Source organism: Zonotrichia leucophrys, unplaced genomic scaffold (genome assembly GCF_028769735.1).
Source record: "Zonotrichia leucophrys gambelii isolate GWCS_2022_RI unplaced genomic scaffold, RI_Zleu_2.0 Scaffold_620_29585, whole genome shotgun sequence".
Lineage (NCBI taxonomy): Eukaryota > Metazoa > Chordata > Aves > Passeriformes > Passerellidae > Zonotrichia > Zonotrichia leucophrys.
Window position 1 is genome coordinate 6,834 of NW_026992825.1, and position 22,752 is coordinate 29,585.

General features: G+C 59.0%; 3 protein-coding genes across 3 annotated transcripts; 1 reads left to right on the top strand and 2 right to left on the bottom strand.

Moving 5' to 3' along the window:
- Positions 1-1,924: 1,924 nt before the first annotated feature.
- On the bottom strand, positions 1,925-14,082 carry LOC135441881 (ribosome biogenesis protein bop1-like). The gene is made up of 3 exons (XM_064701437.1): positions 13,856-14,082; positions 9,394-9,576; positions 1,925-2,083 (listed from the first exon to the last, which is right to left on the bottom strand). The coding sequence occupies exons 1-3, from the start codon at positions 13,862-13,864 to the stop codon at positions 1,925-1,927; spliced, it is 351 nt and encodes a 116-aa protein (XP_064557507.1). The 5' UTR covers positions 13,865-14,082.
- On the top strand, positions 4,999-6,852 carry LOC135441883 (uncharacterized). Its single transcript, XM_064701440.1, has 3 exons — positions 4,999-5,085; positions 5,893-6,471; positions 6,823-6,852. The coding sequence occupies exons 1-3, from the start codon at positions 4,999-5,001 to the stop codon at positions 6,850-6,852; spliced, it is 696 nt and encodes a 231-aa protein (XP_064557510.1).
- Positions 14,083-14,729: 647 nt separating the features above from the next.
- TMEM276 (transmembrane protein 276) lies at positions 14,730-20,403 on the bottom strand. The gene is made up of 3 exons (XM_064701438.1): positions 20,348-20,403; positions 16,935-17,056; positions 14,730-15,363 (listed from the first exon to the last, which is right to left on the bottom strand). The coding sequence occupies exons 2-3, from the start codon at positions 17,031-17,033 to the stop codon at positions 14,752-14,754; spliced, it is 711 nt and encodes a 236-aa protein (XP_064557508.1). The 5' UTR covers positions 17,034-17,056; positions 20,348-20,403; the 3' UTR covers positions 14,730-14,751.
- Between the last annotated feature and the right edge of the window lie 2,349 nt (positions 20,404-22,752).

Sequence of the window (22,752 nt, forward strand, 5' to 3'; positions counted from 1 at the left end):
CCATTCCAATCCCATTTCCAACCTCATTCCTGATCCCATTTCCGTTCTTATTCCTGATCCCATTCCTGATCTCATTCCCAATCCCATTCCTGATCCTATTCCTGATCCCATTTCCAATCCCATTCCTGGTCCCATTCCCGGACCCATTCCTGATCCCATTCACATTCTTATTCCTGATCCCATTCCCAATCCCATTCCCAATCCTATCCCCAATCCCATTCCTGATCCAATTCCTGATCCGATTTCCATTCTTATTCCCAATCCCATTCCTGATCCCATTCCTGACCTCATCCCAGATCCCATTCCCAATTTTATTCCTGATCCCATTCCCGATCTCATCCCAATCCCATGTCCAATCCCATCCCATTCCCCATTATCCCATCCCCGACCCCATTATCCCATTCCCGCTGTATCCCAGCCCTTCCCAGGCCGTTTTTCCAGCCATAATTCCGGATTTCTCCCGCTCTCCGAGGCTCTGTCCCGCTCGGGGCTGCGGCTCCCGGGGCCTTTTCCAGGAGAATTCCGGGCTCCGGCCGCCCCCGGAGCGCCGGGAATTGCCAGGGCCGGTAATGGATTGAGCAGGGATCGGGGAAGGGCCCGGCCCCGCGCACATTCCAGAGCTCTTCCCGAGGTTTCTCCGAGGCTGGGAAAGCTCAGGGAGCGCTGGAATTCCGGAGCAGGAGCGTCGGGAGTGATCCCACACGGAATTCGCAGCGTTCCCGGAATTCCCTCCCTCCCCAGAGCCCACACGGAGATGGAAATCTGGGAATTGAGAGATTGGAAAAGGACAACTCCGGTTCTGTCCCCATCCCACATCCACAGGGATGGGAATTCCAGCTGGGAATGGGGATCCCAACCCAGAATTCCAGCTGGGAATGGGGATCCCAACCTGGAATTCCAGCTGGGAATGGGGATCCCAATCCAGAATTCCAGCTGGGAATGGGGATCCCAGCCTCTAATTCCAGCTGGGAAAATGGGGATCCCAGCCCGGAATTCCAGCTGGGAATGGGGATCCCAGCCCGGAATTCCAGCTGGGAATGGAGATCCCAACCCGGAATTCCAGCTGGGAATGGAGATTCCAACCCGGAATTCCAGCTGGGAATGGGGATCCCAACCTGGAATTCCAGCTGGGAATGGCAATTCCAGCCAGGCCACATGCACAGGAATGGGAATTCCAGCCAGGAATGGCGATCCTAGCCCAGAATTCCAGCTGGGAATGGGAAATCCAGCCTGGAATTCCAGCTGGGAATTGCAACTCTCGCCTGGCCACATCCACAGGGATGGAAAATCCTGGGAATGACAACTCTAGCCCGGAATTCCAGCTGGGAATGGGGACTCCAGCCCGGAATTCCAGCCGGGAATGGGGATCCCAATCCGGGATGAGCCCCGACAGCTGCTCCAGACTTTTCCCAAATCCATCATTTTTCCCAGACACCGAATCCATCACTCCCATCACACCAAATCCATCGCTTCCATCCCAGATCCAGGATAAAATTCCAGCCAGGAATGGCAATCCCAGCCTGGCCACATCCACAGGGATGGGAAATCCTGGGAATGGGGATCCCAGCCCAGAATTCCAGCTGGGAATGGGGACTCCAGCCCGGAATTCCAGCTGGGAATGGGGACTCCAGCCCAGAATTCCAGCTGGGAAAATGGGGATCCCAACCCAGAATTCCAGCTGGGAATGGGGACTCTAGCCCGGAATTCCAGCTGGGAATGGGGATCCCAATCCAGGATGAGCCCCAACAGCTGCTCCAGACTTTTCCCAAATCCATCATTTTTCCCAGACACCGAATCCATCACTCCCATCACACCAAATCCATCGCTTCCATCCCAGATCCAGGATAAAATTCCATGAATTTTCCATCACACCAAATCCATCGCTCCCGTCGCAAATCCGGGATAAAATTCCACGAGTTTTCCATCACACCAAATCCATCGCAAATCCAGGATAAAATTCCATGAGTTTTTGGGATCCTACCTCCTCATCCGAGCTGTCCTCCTCGTACTCGTCGTGGACAACCAAATCCTGCTTCCCTTCCAAGGGGGAATCGTCTTCCAAGGCTTTCCTCTTCCCTTGGGCCTGGAAAACCGGGAAAGAGCAGCTCTGTGAGATCCCAGCATGAAATTCCCGGGATTTTTTTTGTCCCAAGGAAGGAAAGGAGATCGTTAATCCCGGCCTGGAAGGGATTGGGATGGGAATGGGAGATTCCTTAGGATGGGGAGCCAGGAACCAGCCCAGGCATGGATCCATGGAAAAGGGGAAAGTGGGAATTCTGTCCCGCTCAGTTTGGGAATGTGCAGGGGGAGCTGGGAATTCCAGGAGAATTCCAAAGCCTTTTCCAGGGGGTTTTTCTGGGACAGCTGCAGAGGGGATTGGGATGGGAAACAGGGAATGGCTTCCCATGGAATAGTGGGATTTTGGGGTGGAATTCCCAGGGAATCCAGGGCTGCTCCAGCCTTGGGATAGCAGGGAATGGGATCATCCCTGACATCCCCTCCATTCCCATCCCATTCCCGACATTCCTGCCCTTTCCAGGAGGGAATTCCCAGGGAATCCCACCCCAGCCACATTCCCCCATTCCCTTATCCCAGATTTTTCCCCTCTCATCCCAGAATTCCCAAGATTTGGGATTGAGGAGAATCCTCCCCATTCCTGGGAGCCCAAAATTCCCAAAATTCCCTCGTTCTGCCCCAATTTCTGGGAAGAAAAGGGAAATTCCAGTGGAGAATTCCAGAGCCTTTTCCAGGGGATTTCTGGGAGAGCTGCAGAGGGGTTTGGGATGGGAAACAGGGAATGGCTTCCCATGGAAAATTGGGATTTTGGGGATGGAATTCCCAGGGAATTCAGGGCTGGAACATCCTGGGATAGCGGGAGCTGCCCCATGGGAATGGGATCATCCCAGAGATCCCTTCCATCCCAAACCATTCCAGAATTCCATGGGAAAAGCCCAGAACTCCCTCTCAGCTCACCCGAATTCCGAAGGAATTCCGGATCCCCTCTCTCCCTGTCCGGAAATTCTGGATGCAGAGATCTCTGGGATGAGAATTCCCAGCGGGATCAGCCTCATCCCAGCACTCCCAGTACCTCCCAGTTTGTACCAGAGCAGCTCCAGCTGCCCAGAATTCCCAAATTCCCAGATTTCTGTGGGATAACCCCCCAGAGCCTGATCTTGCTGATGGAGGGGCTCCAGGAATGACCTCAAATTTCCCTGGAAAAGTGATTTTCCCTGGAAAAGCGATTTTCCCTTTTCCAGAAGCTCTCTCGGAGCGGGATTGGGCTTGGGAGTCAGGGAATGGTTGGAAAAGCAGGACTGGGGTCAGGGAATGATTGGAAAATTGGGGTCAGAATTCAGGGAATGGTTGGAAAAGCAGGATCAGGATTCAGGAATGATTGGAAAAGCAGGATCGGGATTCAGGGCATGATTGGAAAAGTGGGGTCAGGATTTAGGGAATGACTGGAAAATCAGAATTGGGATTCAGGAAATGGTTGGAAAAGTGGGGTGAGGATTTAGGGAACAACTGGAAAAGCAGGATTTTGTGGTCGGGATTCAGGGAATGACTGGAAGAGTGGGGTCAGGATTCAGTGGTTGGAAAAGCAGGATTTGTGTCAGGATTCAGGGAATGATTGGAAAAGTGGGATTAGGGTCAGGATTCAGGGAATGACTGGAAAAGAGGGGTCAGAATTCAGGGAATTATTGGAAAAGCAGGATTGGGATTCAGGGAATGGTTGGAAAAGTGGGGTCAGGATTCAGGAATGATTGGAAAAGTGGGGTCAGGATTCAGGGAATGGTTGGAAAAGCAGGATCAGGATTCAGGAATGATTGGAAAAGTGGGGTCAGGATTCAGGGAATGATTGGAAAAGCAGGGTCAGGATCAGGATTCAGGGAACGGTTGGCAAAGCAGAATTGAGATTCAGGGAATGATTGGGAAAGCAGGATCAGGATCCAGGGAATGACTGGAAAAGCAGGATCAGGATTCAGGGAATGGTTGGAAAAGTGGGATCAGGATTCAGGGAATGGTTGGAAAAGCAGGATCAGGATTCAGGGAATGATTGGAAAAGTGGGGTCAGGATTCAGGGAATGGTTGGAAAAGCGGGGTCGGGATCAGAATTCAGGGAACGGTTGGCAAAGCAGAATTTCTGTTGGGATCCAGGGAATTGCTGGAAAATCAGGACCAGGATCCGAGTCTGATTGGAAAAGCAGGATGCGAGTCAGGATTCAGGAAACGATTGGAAAAGCAGGATCAGGATTCAGGGAACGATTGGAAAAGCAGGATTTGTGTCAGGATTCATGTCTGATTGGAAAAGTAGGATCAGGATTCAGGAATGATTGGAAAAGTGGGGTCAGAATTCAGGGAATGATTGGAAAAGTGGGGTCAGGATTCAGGGAATGACTGGAAAAGCAAGGTCAGGATCATGATTCAGGGAATGACCGGAAAAGCAGAATTGAGATTCAGGGAATGGTTGGAAAAGCAGGATCAGGATCCAGGGAATGGTTGGAAAAGTGGGGTCAGGATTCAGGGAATGGTTGGAAAAGTGGGATCAGGATCCAGGGAATGGTTGGAAAAGCAGGATTTGTGTCAGGATTCATGTCTGATTGGAAAAGTAGGATCAGGATTCAGGAATGATTGGAAAAGTGGGGTCAGGATTCAGGGAATGGTTGGAAAAGCGGGGTCGGGATCAGGATTCAGGGAACGGTTGGCAAAGCAGAATTTCTGTTGGGATCCAGGGAATTGCTGGAAAATCAGGACCAGGATCCGGGTCTGATTGGAAAAGCAGGATGCGAGTCAGGATCCAGGGAATTGCTGGAAAAGCGGGCTCTGATCGCGGCCGCAGCCCCGCGCTCCCTCCCGGCGGGAGCTGTAAAAGCCGAGCGCGCCGTCCCGGGCGGATCCGGAGCAGGGATGGGATTACCGGGAAAACAAAGGCGGCTTTAAGGGCCGCGGGAGCCCCGCGGGGAGCCGGGATAACGCTTTTCCCAGGTTTTTGGCGCTGTGATGGGGCTGGAGTTGGGTTTCACCTTCCCCGGCTGCCCCCGCCCGCCCGCCCGCGGCCGGAGATGGAAAATCCCGGAAAAGCCCGGTGTGAGCGGCCTGGCCCGGGCTGTCCCAGTGCCTCCCAGTCGGTCCCAGTCAATCCCAGTCAGCCCCAGTCCATCCTCGTCCCTCCCAGTCCATCCTAATCGCTCCCAGTCAGTCCCAGTCCCTCCCAGTCTGTCCCAGTGTGCACTAGTCAGTCCCACTCTATCGCAGTCTGTCCCAGTCCCTCCCAGTCCATCCCAGTCCATCTCAATCTGTCCCAGTCTGTCCCAGTCCATCCCACTCTGTCCCAGTCCGTCCCTGTCCTTCCAAGTCAGTCCCAGTCCCTCCCAGTCCATCCCAGTCTGTCCCAGTTCATCCCAGTCTGTCCCAGCCTGTCTCAGTCCCTCCCAGTCTGTTCCAACCAGTCCCAGTCTCTCCCAGTCCATCCCGGTCTGTCCCAGTGCTTCCCATCCTGTCCCAGTCAGTCCCAGTCGATCCCAGTTCATCCCAGTGCCTCCCAGTCTCTCCCCATCCTTCCTACTCCCTCCCAGTCCCTCCCAGTCTGTCCCAGTTGCCCTAGTCAGTCCCAGTCCATCCCAGTCCCCCCCAGTCCATCCCACTCTGTCCCAGTCCCTCCCAGTCCTTCCCAGTCTGTTCCAGTCAGTCCCAGTGTGTCCCAGTCCATCCTCGTCCCTCCCAGTCCATCCTAATCGCTCCCAGTCAGTCCCAGTCCCTCCCAGTCTGTCCCAGTGTGCACTAGTCAGTCCCACTCTATCCCAGTCCCTCCCAGTCTGTCCTCATCGCTTCCAGTCCCTCCCAGTCCATCCCAGTCTGTCCCAGTCAGTCCCAGTCCCTCCCGGTCTGTCCCAGTGTGCCCGAGTCAGTCCCAGTCCATCTGAATCTGTCCCAGTCCCTCCCAGTCCATCCCAGTCCATCTCAATCTGTCCCAGTCTGTCCCAGTCCATCCCACTCTGTCCCAGTCCCTCCCAGTCCATCTCAATCTGTCCCAGTCTCTCCCAGTCCATCCCACTCTGTCCCAGTTCATCCCAGTCTGTTCCAGTCAGTCCCAGTATGTCCCAGTGTGTCCCAGTCCATCCCAGTCTGTCCCAGACCCTCCCAGTCAGTGCCAGTGTGTCCCAGTCCATCCCAGACTGTCCCAGCCTGTCTCAGTCCCTCCCAGTCTGTTCCAACCAGTCCCAGTCTCTCCCAGTCCATCCCGGTCTGTCCCAGTGCTTCCCATCCTGTCCCAGTCAGTCCCAGTCGATCCCAGTCCCCCCCAGTCCATCCCAGTCCATCCCAGTCCCCCCTAGTCCATCCCACTCTGTCCCAGTCCATCCCAGTCCCTCCCAGTCCGTCCCAGTCTGTTCCAGTCAATCCCAGTGTGTCCCAGTCCCTCCCAGTCCATCTCAGTCCCTCCCAGCCTATCCCAGTCCATCCCTATCTGTCCCAGTCTGTCCCAGTCTGTCCCAGTGCCTCCCACTCTGCCCCAGTCAGTTCCAGTCCCTCCCAGTCTGTCCCAGTCCCTCCCAGCCTGTTCCAGTCAGTCCCAGTCCCTCCCAGTTGCTCTCAGTCTGTCCCAGTCAATCCCAGTCCCTCCCAGTCTGTTCTAATCCCTCCAAGTCCCTCCCAGCCTACCCCAGCCTATGCCAGTCTGTCCCAGTCTGTCCCAGTCAATCCCAGTCTGTCCCAGTCTGTCCCAGTCAATCCCAGTCTCTCCCAGTCTGTCCCAGTCTCTCCCAGTCAATCCCAGTCAATCCCAGTCTCTCTCAGTCTCTCCCCATTCTTCCTACTCCCTCCCAGTGCCTCCCAGTCTGTCCCAGTGTGCCCTAGTCAGTCTCAGTCCATCCCAGTCCATCCCAATCTGTCCCAGTCCCTCCCAGTCTGTCCTAATCGCTCCCAGTCTGTCCCAGTTTGGTCCCAGTCCATCCCAGTCTGTCACGGTCCCTCCCAGTCTGCTCCAGCCAGTCCCAGTGTGCCTCAGTCAGTCCCAGTCCATCCCTATTTGTCCCAGTCCATTTCAGTCTGTCCTGGTCTGTCCCAGTCCATCCCAGTCCGTCTCAGTGTGTCCCAGTCTGTCCCAGTCTGTCCCAGTCTGTTCCAGTCTGTCCCACTGTGTCCTAGCGTGTCCCAGTCTCTCCCAGCCGGTCCCAGTTCCTCCCAGTCTATCCCAGTCCATCCCAGTCTCTCCCAGTCTACCCCAGTCCGTCCCAGTCCATCCCAGCCTGTTCCAGTCTGTCCCACTGTGTCCTAGCGTGTCCCAGTCTATCCCAGTCCATCCCAGTCCGTCCCAGTCCATCCCAGCCTGTTCCAGTCTGTCCCACTGTGTCCTAGCGTGTCCCAGTCTATCCCAGTCCATCCCAGTCCGTCCCAGTCCGTCCCAGTCTGTCCCTGTCCATCCCAGTCTTTTCAATAAAAACCCTGCTTTTCCACAAAAAACCCAATCAGCCCTGGAGCGCTCTGGGAACAGCCCTGGAAAAGTCTGGGAGCTTTGGAAATGACCCTGGAGCAATTTGGGAACAGCCTGGAGAAGTTTGGGAGCTCTGGAAGTGACCCTGGAGCAATCTGGGAGCTCTGGGAACAGCTCTGGAGTGGCTTGGGAACAGCCCTGGAAAAGTCTGGAAACTCAGGAAGTGACCCTGGAGAAATTTGGGAGCTGTGGAAAAGCAGGAGATCTAGGAACAGCCTGGGAGAAAAATGGGAGCCCTGGGAACAGCCCTGGAGTGGTTTGGGAGCAGCCTGGAGAAGACTGGGAATTCTGGAAGTGACCCTGGAGCAATCTGGGAGCTCTGGCAACAGCCCTGGAAAAGTTTGGGAATTCTGGGAAAGCCCTGGAGAAGTTTGGGAGCTCTGGGAAGAGCCCTGGAGCAAAGTGGGAGCTCTGGGAACAGCCCTGGAGTGGTTTGGGAGCAGTTCTGGAGAAGTCTGGGAATTCTGGAAGGGACCCTGGAGCAATGTGGGAGCTCTGGGAACAGCTCTGGAAAAGTTTGGGAGCTCTGGGAACAGCCCTGGAGAAAAGTGGGAGCTCAAGGAAGAGCTCTGCAGTGGTTTGGGAGCCTTGGGAACAGCCCTGGAGTGGTTTGGGAACAGCTCTGGAAAAGTTTGGGAGCTCTGGGAACAGCCCAGGAGTGGTTTGGGAGCAGCCCTGGAAAAGTTTGGAAACTCGGGAAGTGACCCTGGAGAAAAGTGGGAGCCATGGAAAAGCAGGAGATCTGGGAACAGCCTTGGAAAAGTTTGAGAACAGCCCTGGAAAGGTTTGGGAGATCTGGGAAGATCCCTGGAAAAGTTTGGGAGCTCTGGGAACAGCCCTGGAAAAGTTTGGGAACTGTGGGAACATCCCTGGAGTGGTTTGGCAACAGCCCTGGAAAAGTCTGGAAACTCAGAAAGTGACCCTGGAGAAATTTGGGAGCTGTGGAAAAGCAGAAGATCTAGGAACAGCCTGGGAGAAAAATGGGAGCCCTGGGAACAGCCCTGGAGTGGTTTGGGAACAGCCCTGGAGTGGTTTGGGAATTCTGGAAGTGACCCTGGAGCAATCTGAGAACTCTGGGAACAGCTCTGGAAAAGTTTGGGAATTCTGGGAAAGCCCTGGAGAAGTTTGGGAGCTCTGTGAAGATCCTTGGAAAAGTTTGGGAGCTCTGGGAACAGCCCTGGAAAAGTTTGGGAACTGTGGGAACATCCCTGGAGTGGTTTGGGAACAGCCCTGGAAAGATTTGGAAACCCAAAGTGACCCTGGAGAAAAGTGGGAACAGCCCTGGAGCAATTTGGGAGCTCTGGGAACAGCCCTGGAGTGGTTTGGGAATTCTGGGAAAGCCCTGGAAAAGTTTGGGAGCTCTGGGAAGATTCCTGGAAAACTCAACTGGGCACAGAGAGATGGATAGGGAGAAGCTGCAGGAAAGGTGAAAACTGGGATTGAGCTGGAGACAGGACATGGAATGGGAAAATCCTGGAATTCTGGAATGGTTTGGGACGATCCCATTCCCATGGGGCAGCCCCCACTATCCCAGGGTGTTCCAGGGATGCAGCAGCCCTGGATTCTCTGGGAATTCCACCCCAAAATCCCAATTTTCTATGGGAAGCCCTTCCCTGTTTCCCATCCCAAACCCCTCTGCAGCTCTCCCAGAAAAACACCTGGAAAAGGCCCTGGAACGTTTAATTTCCCTTTTCCCCACAATTTTCCCCAGAACAGACTCATCCCTAGCCATAAATCCTAATTATTATTATTATTACTGATCCTCACATTAATTATTCCAACTTCTGGAAAAGTGGATCAAGGCCAATCCATTCCTGGATTTTGGGAAGCAGAGCACCCCGGGAATGTTCAGGAATGGGATGGGAGCCCCCAGACCCAGGGCAGGATCCCAGTCAAGCCCTCACCTGTGTCTGAAGAGTTGAGGGGCTCCCAGGGGCTTCTTCCTCATCATCCTCCTCTTCCTCTTCCTCGTGCTCCTCCTCCTCCTCATTCCCGGAGGATTCGCTGTCGCTTCCCGAATCCTCGAGGCCGGAATAAACGCTCTCCTCACTCTCTGAGAGCTCCTCGCTGCCTCCAGAGGGGCTGGGCTGCAAGGGACAGCAGGGCACGGTGACAACGGGGACACAATGGGGACACAGGGGACCCCCGAGCATGGTGGGGCTCTGATAGAGACACCGCCACACTGCTGGGTACCCCCTCAGAACCAGCCTGGACACCCCCACTTGTGGGGTCAGGACAGAATGAGACCCCCCAAATTCCTGTGTCACCCTCAGGACTGGGTCAGACCCCTCTCATGTTATTGGGTACCCCCTCAGAACCAGGCTGGACCCCCCAAATGCTGGGTCAGAATCAGGCTGGACCCCCCCCCAAATGCTGGGTCAGGACTCCCCCAAATGCTGGGTCAGGACCAGACCAGACCCCCCTCAAATGCTGGGTCAGGATGAGACCAGACCCCCCCAAATGCTGGGTCAGAACCAGGCTGGACCCCCCCAAATGCTGGGTCAGGAGCAGACCAGACCCCCCCAAATGCTGGGTCAGAACCAGGCTGGACCCCCCAACTGCTGGGTCAGGACCAGACCAGACCCCCCCAAATGCTGGGTCAGAACCAGGCTGGACCCCCCCAAATGCTGGGTCAGGACCAGACCAGACCCCCCCAAATGCTGGGTCAGGATCAGACCAGACCCCCCAAATGCTGGGTCAGGATGAGACCAGACCCCCCCCAAATGCTGGGTCAGGACCAGACCAGACCCCCCCCAAATGCTGGGTCAGGATCAGACCAGACCCCCCCAAATGCTGGGTCAGGAGCAGACCAGACCCCCCCAAATGCTGGGTCAGGAGCAGACCAGACCAACACCCCAAATGCTGGGTCAGGAGCAGACCAGACCCCCCCAAATGCTGGGTCAGGAGCAGACCAGATCCCCCCAAATGCTGGTTCCCCCCCTCAGGACCACACTGGACCCTCCTCATTCCCAGGTCCCCCCTCAGGACAAAGCCAGACCCCCCCCAAATTCTCAGTCCCAGACCAGGCCGGACCCCCCCCCCATTTGCTGGGTCCTCCCTTCAGACCACACTGGACCCACCCAAATGCTCAGTCCCCGCCTCAGACCAGGCTGGAGCCCCCCAATTCCTGGTTCTCCCTCACCAGGACAGGTATCACCCTCAGGATATCACCCTCAGGAGCCCAAAGCCCTCAAATTGCCGGGTCCCCCTTCAAGGCCAGACCCCTCATGGGGACCAGGCCAAAACCCCCCAGTTATGGGGTCCCCCTCACCAGGACAGGACTGGGTTCCTCCCCCAGGACAAGACCAAATCCCCCTCACTGCTGGGTTTCCCCTCACAGAGACCAGGTTGGACCCCGCCATTCCCGGACCCCACCATTCCCAGGTTCCCCTCACAGAGACCAGGTTGGACCCCGCCATTCCCGGACCCCGCCATTCCCGGGTTCCCCTCACAGAGACCAGGTTGGATCCTGCCATTCCTGGATCCCACCATTCCCGGGTTCCCCCTCACCCAGACCAGGCCAGACCCTCCCCAAGAGATCAGGGTCTCCCACAAGAGACCAAATCCCCCTCACTGCCAGGTTCGCCCTCATGGGGACTGGGCCAGAGCCCCCCAGTTATGGGGTCCCCCCTCACCAGCATAGGACCGGGTTCCTCCCTCAGGACAAGGCCAAATCCCCCTCTCACTGCTGGGTTTCCCCTCACAGAGACCAGGTTGCACCCCACCATTCCTGGACCCCGCCATTCCCGGGTTCCCCTCACAGAGACCAGGTTGGATCCTGCCATTCCTGGACCCCGCCATTCCCGGGTTCCCCCTCACCCAGACCAGGCCAGACCCTCCCCAAATCATCAGGTTCCCCCACAAGAGACCAAATCCCCATCACTGCCTGGTTCCCCCTCAGGACAAGGCCTGACCCCTCCTCAGTGCTGGGTTTCCCCTCACGGAGACCAGGCTGGACCCCGCCATTCCTGGACCCCTCCATTCCCGGGTTCCTCCTCATCCAGACCAAAAGTGATCATCCCCAAATTGAGGGTGCCCCCTCAGGACCAGGCCAGACCCTCCTCACTGCAAGTTTCCCCCTCACAGACACCAGGCCAGAACCCCTCTCCCCATTTTCTGGTCCCCCCTCACCAAGATAGGACCGGGTTCTCCCCTCAGGACAAGGCCAGACTGCCCTCACTATTGGGTTTCCCCTCACAGAGACCAGAATGGACCCCGCCATTCCCGGGTTCCCCTCACAGAGACCAGAATGGATCCCGCCATTCCCGGGTTTCCCCTCACAGAGACCAGAATGGACCCCGCCATTCCCGGGTTCCCCCTCACCCAAACCACGCCAGACCCTCCCCAAATTATCAGGTTCCCCCACAAGAGATCAAATGTCCCTCACTGCTGGGTTCCCCCTCACGGAGACCAGGCTGAAGCGCCCCCCATTTCCCGGTTCCCCCTCACCAAGACAGGGCTGGGTATCACTCTCAGGAGCCCAAACCCCTCAAATTGCCGGGTACCCTTCAGGACAAGGCTAAACCCCCTCATGGAGACCAGGCTGGAGCCCACCAGTTACGGGGCCCCCACTCACCAGGACAGGACCGGGTTCCTCCCCCAGGACAAGACCAAATCCCCCTCACTGCTGGGTTTCCCCTCACAGAGACCAGGTTGGACCCCGCCATTCCCGGACCCCACCATTCCCAGGTTCCCCCTCACCCAGACCAGGCCAGACCCTCCCCAAGAGATCAGGGTCCCCCACAAGAGACCAAATCCCCCTCACTGCCTGGTTCCCCCTCAGGACAAGGCCTGACCCCTCCTCAGTGCTGGGTTTCCCCTCACGGAGACCAGGCTGGACCCCGCCATTCCTGGACCCCTCCATTCCCGGGTTCCTCCTCATCCAGACCAAAAGTGACCATCCCCAAATTGAGGGTGCCCCCTCAGGACCAGGCCAGACCCTCCTCACTGCAAGTTTCCCCCTCACAGACACCAGGCCAGAACCCCTCTCCCCATTTTCTGGTCCCCCCTCACCAGGATAGGACTGGGTTCTCCTCTCAGGACAAGGCCAGACTCCCCTCACTACTGGGTTTCCCCTCATGGAGACCAGGCTGGACCCCGCCATTCCCGGGTTCCCCCTCACCCAAACCACGCCAGACCCTCCCCAAATTATCAGGTTCCCCCACAAGAGATCAAATGTCCCTCACTGCTGGGTTCCCCCTCACGGAGACCAGGCTGAAGCGCCCCCCATTTCCTGGTTCCCCCTCACCAAGACAGGGCTGGGTATCACCCTCAGGAGCCCAAAGCCCTCAAATTGCCGGGTCCCCTTCAGGACAAGGCTAAACCCCCTCATGGGGACCAGGCCGGAGCCCCCCAGTTATGGGGTCCCCCTCACCAGGACAGGACCGGGTTCCTCCCCCAGGACAAGACCAAATCCCCCTCACTGCTGGGTTCCCCTCACAGAGACCAGGTTGGATCCTGCCATTCCTGGACCCCTCTATTCCCAGGTTCCCCCTCACCCAGACCAGGCCAGACCCTCCCCAAGAGATCAGGGTCCCCCACAAGAGACCAAATCCCCCTCACTGCCGGGTTCCCCCTCATGGGGACTGGGCCGGAGCCTCCCAGTTATGGGGTCCCCCCTCACCAGGACAGGACCGGGTTCCTCCCTCAGGACAAGACCAAATCCCCCTCTCACTGCTGGGTTTCCCCTCACAGAGACCAGGCTGGATCCCGCCGTTCCTGGACCCCTTCATTCCTCCATTCCTGGGACCCTCCCTCACTCAGACCAAACCAGACCCTCCCCAAATTGCCGGGTTGCCCCTGAGGACAAGGCCAGACTCCCTTCACTATTGGGTTTCCCCTCATGGAGACCAGGCTGGACCCCGCCATTCCCGAGTTCCCCCTCACCCAAACCAGGCCAGACCCTCCCCAAATTATCAGGTTCCCCCACAAGAGACCAAATCCCGATCACTGCCAGGTTCCCCCTCACAGAAACCAGGCTGAACCCCACTACTCCTGGACGCCTCCATTCCTCCATTCCTGGGTCCCCCCCGAGGAACAAACCAGACCCTCCTCAAACTGCCGGTTCCCCCCTCACCGAAACCAAACCAGACCCTCCCCAAACTGCCGGTTTCCCCTCACCGAAACCAGGCCAGACCCTCCCCAAGTAGCCGGGTCCCCCCTCAGGACAAGACCAGACCCCCTCTCACTGTTGGGTTCCCCCTCACAGACACCAGGCCGGACCCCCTTCATTTCCCGTTGTCCCCTCACCGGGACGCAGCCAGCCCCTCCCCGTTGCCATGTCAATGCCAAGTGTGTCCCCTCCTTCCCCGTTGCCATGACAACCGCGCGGGTCCCCCCGTTCCCCCTCCCCGGTCACCCCCGGACCTGCTCCATGGTGGCGGCTCCGCGTGCGCCGCCGAACACGTGGGCGCGGGTCACAGGGACGGCCACGCCCCCGCCCGCCGCGCTTCCGCCTTGCCGCGACCCCGCGCAGCTCCCGAGGGAGGGGATCCCGCTCCTGGGCAGGGCGGGATAACGGGAACGAGAGATAATAACGGGGAAAGATAACGGGAAAGATAACGAGAATGGAGCGGCAGAGCGGGAAAAAGCGAAAGAAATGTGCGCATGCGCAAAGCCCGCGCGCCGCCGGGTCCGTGCATGCGCGCACCGGCAGCCGCGGCAAAGGCGGGGCGGGGGCAAAAATGGGCGTTGCTTTGTGGGCGCGGCCAAAGTGGGCGTGGTTTGTGCGGCCTGGCAGGCGGCAGTGAAGGGGCGTGGTCAACAGGGAAAATGGGCGTATCTCAAACGGGAGGGGCGGGGCCAGGCGTGACAGGGCCGTTCCCTTGGAGGGCCCTGCCCAGGTATTGCCAGCAATGGTTAAGGGGCGTGGTCTGTGAGGGGGCGCGGCCTGTGTGATGGGGGCGTGGCCAAGCGCACAGGGATACGGACCAGTATGGACCAGTCTGGGCTTGCCCCGCTCCCCCCACCCAATTGTCACCGCAGGGACCCCAAAGTGCTACCTCACGGTGCCCTGCCCAGAGCCACCAGCAGTGCCACTAGCACTGTCACCCCAGTGCCACCACTGCCACCTCAGTATCACTCCAGTGCCACACCAGTGTCACCTCATGGTGCTGGGACAGAACCCTGCCCAGAGCCACCAACGGTGCCACCAGTGCCACCCCAGTGTCACACCGGCGCCACCACCAGTGCCACCACCAGCAGAGCCACAACCATCCCAGTGCCACCACAGAGCCACAACTTGAGTGCCATCCTGCTGTCCTTTATTGGTGTCCCCAGTGTCCCCTGCGCTGCTCCCGCAGTGTCCCCAGCAGCGCCACGCTGGCCGCCACCCTGACCCAGGGGACAGCGCCCGGTGCCACCGCGTCCCCGAGTGCCACCAGCGCCGCCGCCACCGCCCCGGGGACGCTGCCCGTCAGCGCCGCCAGCGCCAGCAGCGACGCCGCCGTCAGCGCGGTGACAAAGTGACCCGCGGGGACAAAGTGGCCCTCGGTGACAAAGCGCGGCCACGCCGCGGCCAGCGCGGCCACCGCCGTCCCCGAGGCCAGCAGGACACCGGCGGTGGCGCTGTCACCGCTCAGGCGGTGGCACCCGAAGGCCACCAAGGGCTGGGACAGCACCGAGCAGATCCAGGAGCCCGGTGGCACCTTGGGGACATCGTGGGGACATTGAGGGGACGGCGATGGTGGCGCTTTGGGGACATCGTGGGGACATTGAGGGGATGGCGGTGGTGGCGCTTTGGGGACATCGTGGGGATACAGAGGGGACAGCGGTGGTGGCACCTTGGGGACATTGAGGGGACACAGAGGGGACATCGCGGTGCTGGCGGCCACCAGGGCCTGCAGGAGGAAACCAGCGGCCGGGCCTGGGGTCACCTGTGGGGACAGAGGGGACATCAGGGGACATCAGGGGACATTGAGGGGACATTGGGGGACATTGAGGGGACATCAGGGGACATTGTGGTGACACGGTGGGGACATCAAGGGGGACACCATGGGGACATTGAGGGGACATCACAGGGATATGGTGGGGACATTGAGGGGACAGCAGGGGGGACATGGTGGGGACATCATGGGGACATCGTGGGGACATGGTGGGGACATTGTGTGGATGTCATAAGGACATTGTGGGGACATCAGGGGACATCAAGGGGACATCAGGGGACATCATGGGGACATGGTGGGGACATCATGGGGACATGGTAGGGATGTCATGGGGACATTGAGGGGACATCAGGGGACAGCAAGGGGACATTGTGGGGATGTCATGGGGACATGGTGGGGACAGGGGTGGGGACATCATGGGGACATCAAAGGGACATGGTGGGGACATTAGGGGGACATTATGGCAACATCATGGGGACATCAGGGGACATCAAAGGGACATCATGGGGACAGGGGTGGTGGCCAGGCCACCTGTCACCTGTGGGGACAGCAGGGGACATCAGGGGGACATTGTGGGGACACCATGGGGACATTGAGGGGACACCATGGGGACATTGAGGGGACATCACAGGGATTTGGTGGGGACATGGTGGGGACATCACGGGGACAGGGATGGTGGCCAGGACAGCTGTCACCTGTGGGGACATCATGGGGATGTCACGGGGACATCACGGGGACATCATTGGGACATTGTGGGGACATTGTGGGAATGTCATGGGGACATGGGGACAGGGATGGTGGCCAGGACAGCTGTCACCTGTGGGGACATCATGGGGATGTCACGGGGACATCACGGGGACATCATTGGGACATTGTGGGGACATTGCGGGAATGTCATGGGGACATGGGGACAGGGATGGTGGCCAGGACAGCTGTCACCTGTGGGGACATCATGGGGGACACCAGGGGGACATCACAGGGACATCGTGAGGACATGGCAGGGACATCATGGGGACATTGTGGGACATGGTGGGGACAGGCGTGAGAGCATGGCATGGGTGGCACAGGTGGCACTGTCCCCCGTCTCCACTGTCCCCTCAATGTCCCCAAGGTGCCCCCAAAGTGTCCTCAAGATGTCCCCAACGTCCCCAGGGTGTCCCCAATGTCCCCAAGGTGCCCCCAATGTGTCCCCAATGTGTCCCCAATATCCCCAGGGTGTCCCCAATGTCCCCAGGATGTCCCCAATGTCCCCAATGTGTCCCCAGTGTCCCCAATGTCCCCAATGTGTCCTCAAGGTGTCCCCAATGTCCCCAGGGTGTCCCCAATGTCCCCAAATGTGTCCCCAATGTCCCCAAGGTGCCCCCAATGTGTCCCCAATGTGTCCCCAATATCCCCAGGGTGTCCCCAATGTCCCCAAGGTGTCCCTAAGGTGTCCCCAGTGTGTCCCCAATGCCCCCAGGGTGTCCTCAGGGTGTCCCCAAGGTGTCCCCAGGGTGTCCCCAGTGTCCCCAATGTCCCCAGGGTGTCCCCAATGTCCCCAAGGTGTCCCCAATGTCCCCAACCTGTCTGGCGGCAATGGCGCAGCCCAGGCTGGTGACACAGAGCACGGCGTGTGACACGGCCACCCCTGCGGGTGACACGGCCACCCCGGTGTCCCCCATGGCGCCAGGGACACCTCGGGGACCTGCGGGGACAACGGGGACGCTGAGGGCACAGGGGCCCCTCCCCCACTGTCACCTCCCCCCTGTGTCCCCAATGTCCCCAAGGTGTCCCCAATGTCCCCAAGCCCTCCCTGGTGTCCCCAAGGTGTCCCCAAGTCCCCTCCCCTGGCCCACTGTCCCTCAGGTGCCCCCAAGCCCTCCCAATGTCCCCCTGTCCCCTCCCTAGCCCAGTGTCCCCAAGGTGTCCCCAATGTCCCCAAGCCCCCCCTGGTGTCCCCAAGATGTCCCCCAGGTGTCCCCGTGTCCCCTCCCCTGGCCTGATGTCCCCAAGGTGTCCCCAAGCCTCCCCAGTGTCCCCTCCATGTCCCCAAGGTGTCCCCAAGGTGTCCCCAAGCCTCTCACAGTGTCCTCTCCATGCCCCCAAGCCCCCTAGATGTCCCCAAGGTGTCCCCCTGTCCTGGTGTCCCCAAGTCCCCCAGATGTCCCCAAGTCCCCCAGATGTCCCCTCCCAGTGTCCCTCTGTCCCCTCCCCTATCCTGGTGACCCCATGTCCCTCCCTGTCCCCAGCCCCCTCCAGATGTCCCCAAGTCCCCCCAATGTCCCCAAGGGGTCCCCAAGCCCAGACAGTGTCCCCATGTCCCCTCCCAGCCCAGTGTCCCTCCATGTCCCCAAGGTGTCCCCATGTCCCCTCCCCTGGCCTGGTGTCCTCAGGGTGTCCCCAAACCCCCCAAGGTGTCCCCCGGGTGTCCCCAAGCTCCCCCAGTGTCCCCTCCATGTCCCCAAGGTGTCCCCAAAGTGTCCCCATGTCCCCTCCCCTATCCCAATGTCCCTCCATGTCCCCAAGGTGTCCCCAAGCCCCTCCCAGTGTCCCCAAGCTCCCCCAGTGTCCCCCTGTCCCCTCCCTTGGCCCAGTGTCCCCCAATGTCCCCAAGCCCCCCCAGGTGTCCCCATGTCCCTCCGGTGTCCCCTCCCCTGTCCCAGTGTCCCCCAATGTCCCCAACGTGTTACCAAGCCCTCCCCCCCGGTGTCCCCAAGGTGTCCCCAAGCCCCCCTGGTGTCCCCGCTCTCCCACCCTTGTCCTGCTGTCCCCAACCCCCCCTGGTGTCCCCAACCCCCCCAATGTCCCCAAGCCCCCCAATGTCCCCGTGTCCCCCCTGTCCCCTCCCCTACCCCGCTGTCCCCACTGTCCCCAAGTCCCTCAAGTGTCCCCAGGTACCCCCGGGTGTCCCCAAGCCCCCCCCAATGTCCCCAAGCCCCCCCTTGTCCCCTTCCCTATCCCGGTGTCCCCCAGATGTCCCCAACCCCCCCAGTGTCCCCAAAGTCCCCCCTTGTCCTTGTGTCCCCAAGGTGTCCCTAACCCCCCCCAGATGTCCCCTCCCAGTGTCCCCAAAGTCCCCCCTTGTCCTTGTGTCCCCAAGGTGTCCCCAACCCCCCCCAGATGTCCCCAAATGCCCTCTGTCCCCTCCCCTGTCCCGGTGTCCCCAAGGTGTCCCCAACCCCCCCCCCATGTGTCCCCAAGCCCCCCAGGTGTCCCTGTGTCCCCCTGTCCCGCTGTCCCATGTCCTCTCCCCTGTCCCCTCCCCTATATCGGTGCCCCCAGATGTCCCCAAGCCCCCCCCAGGTGTCCCCAAACCCCCCAATGTCCCCAATCGCCCCATCCCCAGTGTCCCCAAGCCCCAAGGTGTCCCCAACCCCCTCCGAAGTCCCCCAGCCCCGGTGTCCCCATGTCCCTTGCCCTGTCCCACTGTCCTCAAGCCCCCCCCAAATGTCCCCAAACCCCCCCCGTGTCCCCCTCCGGTGTCCCCAAGCCCCCAGATGTCCCCGTGTCCCCCCCCGGTATCCCGGTGTCCCCTCCTGACCCCTGTCCCCTCCCCTGTCCTGCTGTCCCCAGCGTCCCCAACCCCCTCAAGTGTCCCCAAGCCCCTACAATGTCCCCAACCCCCCTCAGGTGTCCCAAGCCCGCCCCAGTGTCCCAAGCCCCCACTGTCCCCCTCTCCCGGTGTCCCCCTGTCCCCTCCCCTATCCCAGTGTCCCCAAGGTGTCCCCAAGCCCCTCCAGTGTCCCCTCCAGTGTCCCGCTGTCCCCTCCCTACCTTGGTGTCCCCAATGTCCCCAAGCCCCCCCCCCCGCTGTCCCTGGTGTCCCCAAGTCCCCCCAATGTCCCCAAACCCTCCCCTGTCCCTCTGTCCCCGTGTCCCCCCACCGTGACCCCCAGATGTCCCCGCTGTCCCCCCCAGGTGTCCCCAAACCCCCCAATGTCCCCAACCCCCCATCCCCCGGTCCCCAGATGTCCCCAAGCCCCCCAGGTGTCCCCAACCCCCTCCAAAGTCCCCCAGCCTCAGTGTCCCCATGTCCCTTGCCCTGTCCCACTGTCCTCAAGCCCCCCCCAAATGTCCCCAAACCCCCCCCGTGTCCCCCCCCGGTGTCCCCAAGCCCCCCAGATGTCCCCGTGTCCCCCCCCCGGTATCCCGGTGTCCCCTCCTGACCCCTGTCCCCTCCCCTGTCCTGCTGTCCCCAGCGTCCCCAACCCCCCTCAAGTGTCCCCAAGCCCCTACAATGTCCCCAAGCCCGCCCCAGTGTCCCCTCCCGGTGTCCCCCTGTCCCCTCCCCTATCCCAGTGTCCCCAAGGTGTCCCCAAGCCCCCCCAGTGTCCCCTCCCAGTGTCCCGCTGTCCCCTCCCTACCTTGGTGTCCCCCAATGTCCCCAAGCCCCCCCCCCCGCTGTCCCTGGTGTCCCCAAGTCCCCCCAATGTCCCAAACCCTCCCCTGTCCCTCTGTCCCCGTGTCCCCCCCCCATGACGCCCAGATGTCCCAGGTGTCCCCAAACTCCCCCAATGTCCCCAACCCCCCCGCCGTCACCTCCTGTCACCCTGTCCCCTCCCCTGTCCCGGTGTCCTCAATGTCCCCAACACCCCCAATGTCCCCAAACCCCCCCAATGTCCCCAATCCCCTCCTGTCCCGGTGTCCCCAACCCCCCCGCCGTCACCTCCTGTCACCCTGTCCCGGTGTCCCCAGTGTCCCTCAATGTCCCCAACACCCCCAATGTCCCCAAACCCCCCCAATGCCCCAAATCCCCCCCTGTCCCAGTGTCCCCAACCTCCCCATTGTCCCCAAGTCCCCCCAATGTCCCCAAACTCCCCCAATGTCCCCAACCCTCCCATTGTCCCCAATGTCCCCAAACCCCCTCAATGTCCGCAATGTCCCCAACCCCCCCATTGTCCCCAATGTCCCCAAACCCCCTCAATGTCCCCAATGTCCCCAAGCCCCCCATTGTCCCCACCTGTCCCCGTGTCCCCCCCCCCACCGCCCCCGGTACCGCCACTTCCGGCAGCAGCCGCGAGCCCGGAGCGCGCGCGGGGCCGGGGGCGCGGCCGAGCGCGCTGATTGGCTGCGGACTCTGATGGGCGGGACCCAGGGCGCTGATTAGCTGAGGGCTCTGTTGGGCGGGGCTAACTGGCCATATATGGGGATCCCGCCGCGGTGGGCGGGGCTAAAAGCGGGGAGACCGCCGGGTAGGCGTGGCTTGGTGTAGGCGTGGCTAATTGGGACAGAGAGGGCTGGGGATTGGCTGGGTTATGAGTGGGCGTGGCTAATTAGGGTATTTAGGGATGAGGATGGGATAGCAGGGATTGATGGATGTGGGCGGGGCTAATTAGGGTAATTAGGGATGGGATACTGGGTGTGGTTATGGATGGGCGGGGCTAATTAGGGTAATTATGCCTGGGGATAGGATATTGGGTGTAGATTGATGTGGGTGGGGCTAATTAGGGTAATTAGGGATGTGTTATGGGGTGGGCGGAGCTAATTATGGGTAATTAGGGCTGGGGATGGGATATTGGGTGTGGTTATGTGTGGGCAGGGCTAATTAGGGTAATTGGAGCTGGGGATTAAGGGTGGGTGTGGTTACAGGGTGGGCGGGGCTAATTAGGGTAATTATGCCTGGGGATAGGATATTGGGTGTAGATTGATGTGGGTGGGGCTAATTAGGGTAATTAGAGCTGGGGGTCAACGTTGGGGGTGGTTATGGGGTGGGTGGGGCTAATTAGGGTAATTAGGGATGTGTTATGGGGTGGGCGGAGCTAATTATGGGTAATTAGGGCTGGGGATTGGGATAGTGGGCACAGACACATGTGGGTGGGGCTAATTAGGGTAATTAAAGCTCAGGATGGGGTATTGGGTGTGGTTATGGGTGGGCGGGGCTAATTGGGGTAATTAGGGATGCATTATGAGGCAGGCGGGGTTAATTAGGGGAATTAAGGCTGGGGATAGGATATTGGATGTAGATTGATGTGGGTGGGGCTAATTAGGGTAATTAGAGCTGGGGGTCAATGTTGGGGGTGGTTACAGGGTGGGCGTGGCTAATTAGCGTAATTAGGGCTGGTATAATGGGCATGGTTAGGAGTGCGTGGGGTTAATTAGGCTAATTAGGGCTGGGGATTGGATAAGGGGTGTGGGAATGTGTGGGCGGGGCTAATTAGGATAATTAGGGCTGTGGATGGGATCGTGGGTGTAGATTGATGCGGTCGGCGCTAATTAGGGTAATTAGGGATGTGTTATGAGGTGGGAGGAGCTAATTAGGGTAATTAGGGCTGGGGATGAGATAGTGGGTGTAGATTGTTGTGGGCGGGGCTAATTAGAGTAATTAAGGCTTAGGATGGGGTATTGGGCGTGGTTATGTGTGGGCAAGGCCAATTAGGGTAATTAGGTTTGTATTATGGGCTGGGCGAGGCTAATTAGTGTAATTAGAGGTGGAGATTGGCTGTTGGGTGTGGTTACAGGGTGGGCGGGGCTAATTTGGTTTTAATTAGAGACGGGGATGTGGTATTGGGTGTAATTATGGGTGGGTGGGGCTAATGAGGGTAATTAGGGATGGGATGGAATAGTGGGTGTGATTATGGGATAGGCAGGGCTAATTAGGGTAATTAGGAATGTTTTATGTGGTGGGCAGGGTTAATTAGGGTAATTAGGGCTGGGGGTGGTATGTGGGTGTGGTTATGGGTGGGTGGGGCTAATTAGGGTAATTAGGACTGGGGGGGTACTGGGTGTGGTTATGCATGGGCAGGGCTAATTAAGTGTAATTAGGGGGTTTTATGGGGTGGGCAGGGCTAATTAGGGTAATTAGGGATGGGGATGTGAGACAGGCTGCAGTTGCATGTAGGTGGGGCTAATTAGGGTAGTTAAGGACAGGATACCCGGCATGTCTAATTGGGCTAATTAGGGCTGGGGATGGGCTAGCGGGTGTGGTTATGAGTGGGCGGGGCTAATTAGGCTAATTAGGGCTTGAGATAAGATAGTGGGTGTAGATTGATGTGGGTGGGGCTAATTAATCAGGGCAGGGGATTGGATGGTGGGCATGGTTGTGAGTGGGCGGGGCTAATTAGGGTAATTAGGCTGGGGATGGGCTAGTGGGTGTGGTTATGAGTGGGCGGGGCTAATTTTGCTAATTAGGGCTTGAGATAGGATAGTGGGTAATTAGGGCTCAGGATGGGATACCAGGGGTAGATTGAGGTGGGATTTTGGGATGGAATTTTGGGATGTGGGATTTTGGGATTTTGGGATTTTGGGATTTTGAGATTTTGGGGCGTTGGATTTTGGGATTTTGGGATTTTGGGATGTTGAGTGCTGGAATTTTTGGGATGTGGGATTTTGGGATTTTGGGCTTTGGGATTTGGGATTTTGAGATTTTGGGATTTGGGGATTTTGGGGTTTGGGGATTCAGGG